We start from the raw sequence: 13,886 nt of genomic DNA, 5'->3' as shown, positions 1-13,886 counted from the left end.
AGAGAATGGTTGTATGGTAATTGAATGGTAATGGCTCAAGTCAAAACAACACAAGGCTAAACAGAAACACAGAGAATGGTTGTATGGTAATTGAATGGTAATGGCTCAAGTCAAAACAACACAAGGCTAAACAGAAACACAGAGAATGGTTGTATGGTAATTGAATGGTAATGGCTCAAGTCAAAACAACACAAGGCTAAACAGAAACACAGAGAATGGTTGTATGGTAATTGAATGGTAATGGCTCAAGTCAAAACAACACAAGGCTAAACAGAAACACAGAGAATGGTTGTATGGTAATTGAATGGTAATGGCTCAAGTCAAAACAACACAAGGCTAAACAGAAACACAGAGAATGGTTGTATGGTAATTGAATGGTAATGGCTCAAGTCAAAACAAAACAACACAAGGCTAAACAGAAACACAGAGAATGGTTGTATGGTAATTGAATGGTAATGGCTCAAGTCAAAACAAAACAACACAAGGCTAAACAGAAACAAAGAGAATGGTTGTATGGTAATTGAATGGTAATGGCTCAAGTCAAAACAACACAAGGCTAAACAGAAACACAGAGAATGGTTGTATGGTAATTGAATGGTAATGGCTCAAGTCAAAACAAAACAACACAAGGCTAAACAGAAACACAGAGAATGGTTGTATGGCAATTGAATGGTAATGGCTCAAGTCAAAACAACACAAGGCTAAACAGAAACACAGAGAATGGTTGTATGGTAATTGAATGGTAATGGCTCAAGTCAAAACAAAACAACACAAGGCTAAACAGAAACACAGAGAATGGTTGTATGGTAATTGAATGGTAATGGCTCAAGTCAAAACAAAACAACACAAGGCTAAACAGAAACACAGAGAATGGTTGTATGGTAATTGAATGGTAATGGCTCAAGTCAAAACAAAACAACACAAGGCTAAACAGAAACAAAGAGAATGGTTGTATGGTAATTGAATGGTAATGGCTCAAGTCAAAACAAAACAACACAAGGCTAAACAGAAACACAGAGAATGGTTGTATGGTAATTGAATGGTAATGGCTCAAGTCAAAACAACACAAGGCTAAACAGAAACACAGAGAATGGTTGTATGGTAATTGAATAGTAATGGCTCAAGTCAAAACAACACAAGGCTAAACAGAAACACAGAGAATGGTTGTATGGTAATTGAATGGTAATGGGTCAAGTCAAAACAACACAACACAAGGCTAAACAGAAACACAGAGAATGGTTGTATGGTAATTGAATGGTAATGGCTCAAGTCAAAACAACACAAGGCTAAACAGAAACACAGAGAATGGTTGTATGGTAATTGAATGGTAATGGCTCAAGTCAAAACAACACAAGGCTAAACAGAAACACAGAGAATGGTTGTATGGTAATTGAATGGTAATGGCTCAAGTCAAAACAACACAAGGCTAAACAGAAACACAGAGAATGGTTGTATGGTAATTGAATGGTAATGGCTCAAGTCAAAACAACACAAGGCTAAACAGAAACACAGAGAATGGTTGTATGGTAATTGAATGGTAATGGCTCAAGTCAAAACAACACAAGGCTAAACAGAAACACAGAGAATGGTTGTATGGTAATTGAATGGTAATGGCTCAAGTCAAAACAACACAAGGCTAAACAGAAACACAGAGAATGGTTGTATGGTAATTGAATGGTAATGGCTCAAGTCAAAACAACACAACACAAGGCTAAACAGAAACACAGAGAATGGTTGTATGTTAATTGAATGGTAATGGCTCAAGTCAAAACAACACAAGGCTAAACAGAAACACAGAGAATGGTTGTATGGTAATTGAATGGTAATGGCTCAAGTCAAAACAACACAAGGCTAAACAGAAACACAGAGAATGGTTGTATGGTAATTGAATGGTAATGGCTCAAGTCAAAACAACACAAGGCTAAACAGAAACACAGAGAATGGTTGTATGGTAATTGAATGGTAATGGCTCAAGTCAAAACAACACAAGGCTAAACAGAAACACAGAGAATGGTTGTATGGTAATTGAATGGTAATGGCTCAAGTCAAAGCAACACAAGGCTAAACAGAAACACAGAGAATGGTTGTATGGTAATTGAATGGTAATGGCTCAAGTCAAAACAACACAAGGCTAAACAGAAACAAGGAGAATGGTTGTATGGTAATTGAATGGTAATGGCTCAAGTCAAAACAAAACAACACAAGGCTAAACAGAAACACAGAGAATGGTTGTATGGTAATTGAATGGTAATGGCTCAAGTCAAAACAACACAAGGCTAAACAGAAACACAGAGAATGGTTGTATGGTAATTGAATGGTAATGGCTCAAGTCAAAACAAAACAACACAAGGCTAAACAGAAACACAGAGAATGGTTGTATGGTAATTGAATGGTAATGGCTCAAGTCAAAACAAAACAACACAAGGCTAAACAGAAACACAGAGAATGGTTGTATGGTAATTGAATGGTAATGGCTCAAGTCAAAACAAAACAACACAAGGCTAAACAGAAACACAGAGAATGGTTGTATGGTAATTGAATGGTAATGGCTCAAGTCAAAACAAAACAACACAAGGCTAAACAGAAACACAGAGAATGGTTCTATGGTAATTGAATGGTAATGGCTCAAGTCAAAACAACACAAGGCTAAACAGAAACACAGAGAATGGTTGTATGGTAATTGAATGGTAATGGCTCAAGTCAAAACAACACAAGGCTAAACAGAAACACAGAGAATGGTTGTATGGTAATTGAATGGTAATGGCTCAAGTCAAAACAACACAAGGCTAAACAGAAACACAGAGAATGGTTGTATGGTAATTGAATGGTAATGGCTCAAGTCAAAACAACACAAGGCTAAACAGAAACACAGAGAATGGTTGTATGGTAATTGAATGGTAATGGCTCAAGTCAAAACAACACAAGGCTAAACAGAAACACAGAGAATGGTTGTATGGTAATTGAATGGTAATGGCTCAAGTCAAAACAACACAAGGCTAAACAGAAACACAGAGAATGGTTGTATGGTAATTGAATGGTAATGGCTCAAGTCAAAACAACACAAGGCTAAACAGAAACACAGAGAATGGTTGTATGGTAATTGAATGGTAATAGCTCAAGTCAAAACAACACAAGGCTAAACAGAAACACAGAGAATGGTTGTATGGTAATTGAATGGTAATGGCTCAAGTCAAAACAACACAAGGCTAAACAGAAACACAGAGAATGGTTGTATGGTAATTGAATGGTAATGGCTCAAGTCAAAACAACACAAGGCTAAACAGAAACACAGAGAATGGTTGTATGGTAATTGAATGGTAATGGCTCAAGTCAAAACAAAACAACACAAGGCTAAACAGAAACACAGAGAATGGTTGTATGGTAATTGAATGGTAATGGCTCAAGTCAAAACAACACAAGGCTAAACAGAAACACAGAGAATGGTTGTATGGTAATTGAATGGTAATGGCTCAAGTCAAAACAAAACAACACAAGGCTAAACAGAAACACAGAGAATGGTTGTATGGCAATTGAATGGTAATGGCTCAAGTCAAAACAACACAAGGCTAAACAGAAACACAGAGAATGGTTGTATGGTAATTGAATGGTAATGGCTCAAGTCAAAACAAAACAACACAAGGCTAAACAGAAACAAAGAGAATGGTTGTATGGTAATTGAATGGTAATGGCTCAAGTCAAAACAAAACAACACAAGGCTAAACAGAAACACAGAGAATGGTTGTATGGTAATTGAATGGTAATGGCTCAAGTCAAAACAACACAAGGCTAAACAGAAACACAGAGAATGGTTGTATGGTAATTGAATAGTAATGGCTCAAGTCAAAACAACACAAGGCTAAACAGAAACACAGAGAATGGTTGTATGGTAATTGAATGGTAATGGGTCAAGTCAAAACAACACAACACAAGGCTAAACAGAAACACAGAGAATGGTTGTATGGTAATTGAATGGTAATGGCTCAAGTAAAAACAACACAAGGCTAAACAGAAACACAGAGAATGGTTGTATGGTAATTGAATGGTAATGGCTCAAGTCAAAACAAAACAACACAAGGCTAAACAGAAACACAGAGAATGGTTGTATGGTAATTGAATGGTAATGGCTCAAGTCAAAACAAAACAACACAAGGCTAAACAGAAACACAGAGAATGGTTGTATGGTAATTGAATGGTAATGGCTCAAGTCAAAACAACACAAGGCTAAACAGAAACACAGAGAATGGTTGTATGGTAATTGAATAGTAATGGCTCAAGTCAAAACAACACAAGGCTAAACAGAAACACAGAGAATGGTTGTATGGTAATTGAATGGTAATGGGTCAAGTCAAAACAACACAACACAAGGCTAAACAGAAACACAGAGAATGGTTGTATGGTAATTGAATGGTAATGGCTCAAGTCAAAACAACACAAGGCTAAACAGAAACACAGAGAATGGTTGTATGGTAATTGAATGGTAATGGCTCAAGTCAAAACAACACAAGGCTAAACAGAAACACAGAGAATGGTTGTATGGTAATTGAATGGTAATGGCTCAAGTCAAAACAACACAAGGCTAAACAGAAACACAGAGAATGGTTGTATGGTAATTGAATGGTAATGGCTCAAGTCAAAACAACACAAGGCTAAACAGAAACACAGAGAATGGTTGTATGGTAATTGAATGGTAATGGCTCAAGTCAAAACAACACAAGGCTAAACAGAAACACAGAGAATGGTTGTATGGTAATTGAATGGTAATGGCTCAAGTCAAAACAACACAAGGCTAAACAGAAACACAGAGAATGGTTGTATGGTAATTGAATGGTAATGGCTCAAGTCAAAACAACACAACACAAGGCTAAACAGAAACACAGAGAATGGTTGTATGTTAATTGAATGGTAATGGCTCAAGTCAAAACAACACAAGGCTAAACAGAAACACAGAGAATGGTTGTATGGTAATTGAATGGTAATGGCTCAAGTCAAAACAACACAAGGCTAAACAGAAACACAGAGAATGGTTGTATGGTAATTGAATGGTAATGGCTCAAGTCAAAACAACACAAGGCTAAACAGAAACACAGAGAATGGTTGTATGGTAATTGAATGGTAATGGCTCAAGTCAAAACAACACAAGGCTAAACAGAAACACAGAGAATGGTTGTATGGTAATTGAATGGTAATGGCTCAAGTCAAAACAAAACAACACAAGGCTAAACAGAAACACAGAGAATGGTTGTATGGTAATTGAATGGTAATGGCTCAAGTCAAAACAAAACAACACAAGGCTAAACAGAAACACAGAGAATGGTTGTATGGTAATTGAATGGTAATGGCTCAAGTCAAAACAACACAAGGCTAAACAGAAACACAGAGAATGGTTGTATGGTAATTGAATGGTAATGGCTCAAGTCAAAACAAAACAACACAAGGCTAAACAGAAACACAGAGAATGGTTGTATGGTAATTGAATGGTAATGGCTCAAGTCAAAACAACACAAGGCTAAACAGAAACACAGAGAATGGTTGTATGGTAATTGAATGGTAATGGCTCAAGTCAAAGCAACACAAGGCTAAACAGAAACACAGAGAATGGTTGTATGGTAATTGAATGGTAATGGCTCAAGTCAAAACAACACAAGGCTAAACAGAAACAAAGAGAATGGTTGTATGGTAATTGAATGGTAATGGCTCAAGTCAAAACAAAACAACACAAGGCTAAACAGAAACACAGAGAATGGTTGTATGGTAATTGAATGGTAATGGCTCAAGTCAAAACAACACAAGGCTAAACAGAAACACAGAGAATGGTTGTATGGTAATTGAATAGTAATGGCTCAAGTCAAAACAACACAAGGCTAAACAGAAACACAGAGAATGGTTGTATGGTAATTGAATGGTAATGGGTCAAGTCAAAACAACACAACACAAGGCTAAACAGAAACACAGAGAATGGTTGTATGGTAATTGAATGGTAATGGCTCAAGTCAAAACAACACAAGGCTAAACAGAAACACAGAGAATGGTTGTATGGTAATTGAATGGTAATGGCTCAAGTCAAAACAACACAAGGCTAAACAGAAACACAGAGAATGGTTGTATGGTAATTGAATGGTAATGGCTCAAGTCAAAACAACACAAGGCTAAACAGAAACACAGAGAATGGTTGTATGGTAATTGAATGGTAATGGCTCAAGTCAAAACAACACAAGGCTAAACAGAAACACAGAGAATGGTTGTATGGTAATTGAATGGTAATGGCTCAAGTCAAAACAACACAAGGCTAAACAGAAACACAGAGAATGGTTGTATGGTAATTGAATGGTAATGGCTCAAGTCAAAACAACACAAGGCTAAACAGAAACACAGAGAATGGTTGTATGGTAATTGAATGGTAATGGCTCAAGTCAAAACAACACAACACAAGGCTAAACAGAAACACAGAGAATGGTTGTATGTTAATTGAATGGTAATGGCTCAAGTCAAAACAACACAAGGCTAAACAGAAACACAGAGAATGGTTGTATGGTAATTGAATGGTAATGGCTCAAGTCAAAACAACACAAGGCTAAACAGAAACACAGAGAATGGTTGTATGGTAATTGAATGGTAATGGCTCAAGTCAAAACAACACAAGGCTAAACAGAAACACAGAGAATGGTTGTATGGTAATTGAATGGTAATGGCTCAAGTCAAAACAACACAAGGCTAAACAGAAACACAGAGAATGGTTGTATGGTAATTGAATGGTAATGGCTCAAGTCAAAACAAAACAACACAAGGCTAAACAGAAACACAGAGAATGGTTGTATGGTAATTGAATGGTAATGGCTCAAGTCAAAACAAACAACACAAGGCTAAACAGAAACACAGAGAATGGTTGTATGGTAATTGAATGGTAATGGCTCAAGTCAAAACAACACAAGGCTAAACAGAAACACAGAGAATGGTTGTATGGTAATTGAATGGTAATGGCTCAAGTCAAAACAAAACAACACAAGGCTAAACAGAAACACAGAGAATGGTTGTATGGTAATTGAATGGTAATGGCTCAAGTCAAAACAACACAAGGCTAAACAGAAACACAGAGAATGGTTGTATGGTAATTGAATGGTAATGGCTCAAGTCAAAGCAACACAAGGCTAAACAGAAACACAGAGAATGGTTGTATGGTAATTGAATGGTAATGGCTCAAGTCAAAACAACACAAGGCTAAACAGAAACAAAGAGAATGGTTGTATGGTAATTGAATGGTAATGGCTCAAGTCAAAACAAAACAACACAAGGCTAAACAGAAACACAGAGAATGGTTGTATGGTAATTGAATGGTAATGGCTCAAGTCAAAACAACACAAGGCTAAACAGAAACACAGAGAATGGTTGTATGGTAATTGAATAGTAATGGCTCAAGTCAAAACAACACAAGGCTAAACAGAAACACAGAGAATGGTTGTATGGTAATTGAATGGTAATGGGTCAAGTCAAAACAACACAACACAAGGCTAAACAGAAACACAGAGAATGGTTGTATGGTAATTGAATGGTAATGGCTCAAGTCAAAACAACACAAGGCTAAACAGAAACACAGAGAATGGTTGTATGGTAATTGAATGGTAATGGCTCAAGTCAAAACAACACAAGGCTAAACAGAAACACAGAGAATGGTTGTATGGTAATTGAATGGTAATGGCTCAAGTCAAAACAACACAAGGCTAAACAGAAACACAGAGAATGGTTGTATGGTAATTGAATGGTAATGGCTCAAGTCAAAACAACACAAGGCTAAACAGAAACACAGAGAATGGTTGTATGGTAATTGAATGGTAATGGCTCAAGTCAAAACAACACAAGGCTAAACAGAAACACAGAGAATGGTTGTATGGTAATTGAATGGTAATGGCTCAAGTCAAAACAACACAAGGCTAAACAGAAACACAGAGAATGGTTGTATGGTAATTGAATGGTAATGGCTCAAGTCAAAACAACACAACACAAGGCTAAACAGAAACACAGAGAATGGTTGTATGTTAATTGAATGGTAATGGCTCAAGTCAAAACAACACAAGGCTAAACAGAAACACAGAGAATGGTTGTATGGTAATTGAATGGTAATGGCTCAAGTCAAAACAACACAAGGCTAAACAGAAACACAGAGAATGGTTGTATGGTAATTGAATGGTAATGGCTCAAGTCAAAACAACACAAGGCTAAACAGAAACACAGAGAATGGTTGTATGGTAATTGAATGGTAATGGCTCAAGTCAAAACAACACAAGGCTAAACAGAAACACAGAGAATGGTTGTATGGTAATTGAATGGTAATGGCTCAAGTCAAAACAAAACAACACAAGGCTAAACAGAAACACAGAGAATGGTTGTATGGTAATTGAATGGTAATGGCTCAAGTCAAAACAAAACAACACAAGGCTAAACAGAAACACAGAGAATGGTTGTATGGTAATTGAATGGTAATGGCTCAAGTCAAAACAACACAAGGCTAAACAGAAACACAGAGAATGGTTGTATGGTAATTGAATGGTAATGGCTCAAGTCAAAACAACACAAGGCTAAACAGAAACACAGAGAATGGTTGTATGGTAATTGAATGGTAATGGCTCAAGTCAAAACAAAACAACACAAGGCTAAACAGAAACACAGAGAATGGTTGTATGGTAATTGAATGGTAATGGCTCAAGTCAAAACAACACAAGGCTAAACAGAAACACAGAGAATGGTTGTATGGTAATTGAATGGTAATGGCTCAAGTCAAAACGACACAAGGCTAAACAGAAACACAGAGAATGGTTGTATGGTAATTGAATGGTAATGGCTCAAGTCAAAACAACACAAGGCTAAACAGAAACACAAAGAATGGTTGTATGGTAATTGAATGGTAATGGCTCAAGTCAAAACAACACAAGGCTAAACAGAAACACAGAGAATGGTTGTATGGTAATTGAATGGTAATGGCTCAAGTCAAAACAACACAAGGCTAAACAGAAACACAGAGAATGGTTGTATGGTAATTGAATGGTAATGGCTCAAGTCAAAACAACACAAGGCTAAACAGAAACACAGAGAATGGTTGTATGGTAATTGAATGGTAATGGCTCATGTCAAAACAAAAGAACACAAGGCTAAACAGAAACAAAGAGAATGGTTGTATGGTAATTGAATGGTAATGGCTCAAGTCAAAACAAAACAACACAAGGCTAAACAGAAACAAAGAGAATGGTTGTATGGTAATTGAATGGTAATGGCTCAAGTCAAAACAAAACAACACAAGGCTAAACAGAAACAAAGAGAATGGTTGTATGGTAATTGAATGGCTCAAGGTGGGGAAACAGTGGGATCAGTGGATTAACTTTCACCCTTGTTGTCCCCCTGTAGCCGGACCGCGAGGGGCTGTGTGAGTTGTTAGTGGGCGGTGCCTGTTACTGTCTGGGCATGGTGTTCTTCAAGAGTGATGGCCTCGTCCCGTTCGCCCATGCCATCTGGCACCTGTTTGTTGCCATGGGAGCAGGCGTCCATTACTACGCCATCTACCGGTACCTCTACACGCCAGCAGCCAATCAGATGAAGACATCCAGATGACACACGGAGACCGGGGGCGAGGGGTGATGACGTCACAGGACGTTGAAGGAAGGAGTGGACTTGTGAAGAAGTGATGTCAAGAAAGGAGGGATGGAGAGATGAGAATAGAACCATAGTAACGTGGAGAGATGAGAATAGAACCATAGCAATGTGGAGAGGTGGCAATAGAACCATAGCAAAGTGGAGAGATTAGAATAGAACCATAGCAACGTGGAGAGATGAGAATAGAACCATAGCAACGTGGAGAGATGAGAATAGAACCATAGCAACGTGGAGAGATGACAATAGAACCATATCAACGTGGAGAGGTGACAATAGAACCATAGCAACGTGGAGAGATGAGAATAGAACCATAGCAACGTGGAGAGGTGAGAATAGAACCATAGCAACGTGGAGAGATGAGAATAGAACCATAGCAACGTGGAGAGATGAGAATAGAACCATAGCAACGTAGAGAGAAGAGAAAAGAACCATAGCAACGTGGAGAGGTGAGAATAGAACCATAGCAACATGGAGAGATGAGAATAGAACCATAGCAACGTGGAGAGGTGACAATAGAACCATAGCAACGTGGAGAGATGAGAATAGAACCATAGCAACGTGGAGAGGTGAGAATAGAACCATAGCAACGTGGAGAGATGAGAATAGAACCATAGCAACGTGGAGAGATGAGAATAGAACCATAGCAACGTGGAGAGATGAGAATAGAACCATAGCAACGTGGAGAGGTGACAATAGAACCATAGCAAAGTGGAGAGATTAGAATAGAACCATAGCAACGTGGAGAGATGAGAATAGAACCATAGCAACGTGGAGAGATGACAATAGAACCATATCAACGTGGAGAGGTGACAATAGAACCATAGCAACGTGGAGAGATGAGAATAGAACCATAGCAACGTGGAGAGGTGAGAATAGAACCATAGCAACGTGGATAGATGAGAATAGAACCATAGCAACGTGGAGAGATGAGAATAGAACCATAGCAACGTGGAGAGGTGAGAATAGAACCATAGCAATGTGGAGAGATGAGAATAGAACCATAGCAACGTGGAGAGATGAGAATAGAACCATAGCAACGTGGAGAGGTGAGAATAGAACCATAGCAACGTGGAGAGATGAGAATAGAACCATAGCAACGTAGAGAGATGAGAATAGAACCATAGCAATGTGGAGAGATGAGAATAGAACCATAGCAACGTGGAGAGATGAGAATAGAACCATAGCAACGTGGAGAGATGAGAATAGCAACGTGGAGAGATATTTTTTAAATGTCCCTTTTATTTAACCAGGTAGGCCAGTTCTCAGTTACAACTGCGACATGGCCAAGATAAAGCAAAGCAGTGTGACAAAAACAACAACACAGAGATGAGAATAGAACCATAGAAACATGGGGAGATCACTGGTTTATGTGTCCTGGACAGACTGGATGTAGATCACTGGTTTATGTGTCCTGGACAGACTGGATGTAGATCACTGGTTTATGTGTCCTGGACAGACAGGATGTTGATCACTGGTTTATGTGTCCTGGACAGACAGGATGTAGATCACTGGTTTATGTGTCCTGGACAGACTGGATGTAGATCACTGGTTTATGTGTCCTGGACAGACAGGAGGTAGATCACTGGTTTATGTGTCCTGGACAGACAGGATGTTGATCACTGGTTTATGTGTCCTGGACAGACAGGATGTAGATCACTGGTTTATGTGTCCTGGACAGACAGGATGTTGATCTCTGGTTTATGTGTCCTGGACAGACAGGATGTAGATCACTGGTTTATGTGTCCTGGACAGACTGGATGTAGATCACTGGTTTATGTGTCCTGGACAGACAGGATGTAGATCACTGGTTTATGTGTCCTGGACAGACAGGATGTAGATCACTGGTTTATGTGTCCTGGACAGACAGGATGTAGATCACTGGATGTTGATCACTGGTTTATGTGTCCTGGACAGACAGGATGTAGATCACTGGTTTATGTGTCCTGGACAGACTGGATGTAGATCACTGGTTTATGTGTCCTGGACAGACAGGATGTAGATCACTGGTTTATGTGTCCTGGACAGACAGGATGTAGATCACTGGATGTTGATCACTGGTTTATGTGTCCTGGACAGACAGGATGTAGATCACTGGTTTATGTGTCCTGGACAGACTGGATGTAGATCACTGGTTTATGTGTTCTGGACAGACAGGATGTAGATCACTGGTTTATGTGTCCTGGACAGACAGGATGTAGATCACTGGTTTATGTGTTCTGGACAGACAGGATGTAGATCACTGGTTTATGTGTCCTGGACAGACAGGATGTAGATCACTGGTTTATGTGTCCTGGACAGACAGGATGTTGATCACTGGTTTATGTGTCCTGGACAGACTGGATGTAGATCACTGGTTTATGTGTCCTGGACAGACAGGATGTAGATCACTGGTTTATGTGTCCTGGACAGACTGGATGTTGATCACTGGTTTATGTGTCCTGGACAGACAGGAGGTAGATCACTGGTTTATGTGTCCTGGACAGAGAGGATGTAGATCACTGGTTTATGTGTCCTGGACAGACAGGATGTAGATCACTGGTTTATGTGTCCTGGACAGACAGGATGTAGATCACTGGATGTTGATCACTGGTTTATGTGTCCTGGACAGACAGGATGTAGATCACTGGATGTTGATCGCTGGTTTATGTGTCCTGGACAGACAGGATGTAGATCACTGGTTTATGTGTCCTGGACAGACTGGATGTTGATCACTGGTTTATGTGTCCTGGACAGACAGGATGTAGGTCACTGGTTTATGTGTTCTGGACAGACAGGATGTAGATCACTGGTTTATGTGTCCTGGACAGACAGGATGTAGATCACTGGTTTATGTGTCCTGGACAGACAGGATGTAAAGTTATGTAACCCTCCAGTGTAGTGTAGTGTAGTGCGGTGCGGTGTGGTGCAGTGTAGTGTAGTGTAGTGAACTGTAGTGTAGTGTAGTGTAGTGTAGTGAACTGTAGTGTAGTGTAGTGTAGTGAACTGTAGTGTAGTGTAGTGAACTGTAGTGTAGTGTAGTGAACTGTAGTGTAGTGTAGTGTGCGTGCGTGGTAGAGTAGTCTAGAAATGACAGATGGTGAAGGTGTTTCTCCTGATTGTACTACTAATACATTCCAGACTAGTGAAGGTATTATCCTACTACAGCCATAATTACTATTATTGTTATTACTATTATTATTAATACATTCCAGACTAGTGCAGGTATTTTCCTACTACAGCCATAATTACTACTACCATAATTATTATTATTATACTATTGTTACTATTATTATTCTTACTATTATTATTATTATACTATTATTACTATTATTATTATTATACTATTCTTACTATTATTATTCTTACTATTATTATTCTTACTATTACTGTTATTATTTGTACTATTATTCGTTTTTACTATTGTTAGTACTATTATTATTATTGCTATTACTATTACTATCATTATTAATAGTAGTATTATTACTAGTATTACTACCATTATGAATAGTATTATTATTATTACTATCATTATTAATAGTATTATTATTATTACTATCATTATTAATAGTATTATTATTATTACTATTATTACTATCATTATTAATAGTATTATTATTATTACTATTATTACTATCATTATTAATAGTATTATTATTATTACTATCATTATTAATAGTATTATTATTACTGGTATTACTATCATTATTAATAGTATTATTATTATTACTATCATTATGAATAGTATTATTATTACTATCATTATTGATAGTATTATTATTATTACTATCATTATTAATAGTATTATTATTATTACTATCATTATTAATAGTAGTATTATTATTACTAGTATTACTATCATTATTACTAGTATTATTATTATTACTAGTATTACTATCATTATTAATAGTATTATTATTATTACTAGTATTACTATCATTATTAATAGTAGTATTATTATTACTAGTATTACTATCATTATTAATAGTATTATTATTATTACTATCATTATTAATAGTATTATTATTATTACTAGTATTACTATCATTATTAATAGTATTATTATTATTACTATCATTATTAATAGTATTATTATTACTAGTATTACTATCATTATTAATAGTATTATTATTACTAGTATTACTATCATTATTAATAGTATTATTATTATTACTATCATTATTAATAGTATTATTATTATTACTAGTATTACTATCATTATTACTAGTATTATTATTATTACTAGTATTACTATCATTATTAATAGTATT

General features: G+C 37.1%; 1 protein-coding gene across 1 annotated transcript in view; it reads left to right on the top strand.

Moving 5' to 3' along the window:
- The window catches only part of LOC116372101 (monocyte to macrophage differentiation factor 2-like), a 66,718-nt gene extending 54,182 nt beyond the window's left edge, over window positions 1-12,536 (top strand). Inside the window, 1 exon segment of the mRNA XM_031821190.1 lies at window positions 9,394-12,536. Within this exon segment, the coding sequence (XP_031677050.1) occupies window positions 9,394-9,597 (204 nt within the window). The 3' untranslated portion in view covers window positions 9,598-12,536.
- The last annotated feature ends 1,350 nt before the right edge of the window (window positions 12,537-13,886 follow it).

Source organism: Oncorhynchus kisutch, unplaced genomic scaffold (assembly GCF_002021735.2).
Source record: "Oncorhynchus kisutch isolate 150728-3 unplaced genomic scaffold, Okis_V2 scaffold3917, whole genome shotgun sequence".
NCBI classification, from domain to species: Eukaryota; Metazoa; Chordata; class Actinopteri; order Salmoniformes; family Salmonidae; genus Oncorhynchus; species Oncorhynchus kisutch.
This window is presented reverse-complemented; position numbering and strand designations above follow the sequence as displayed.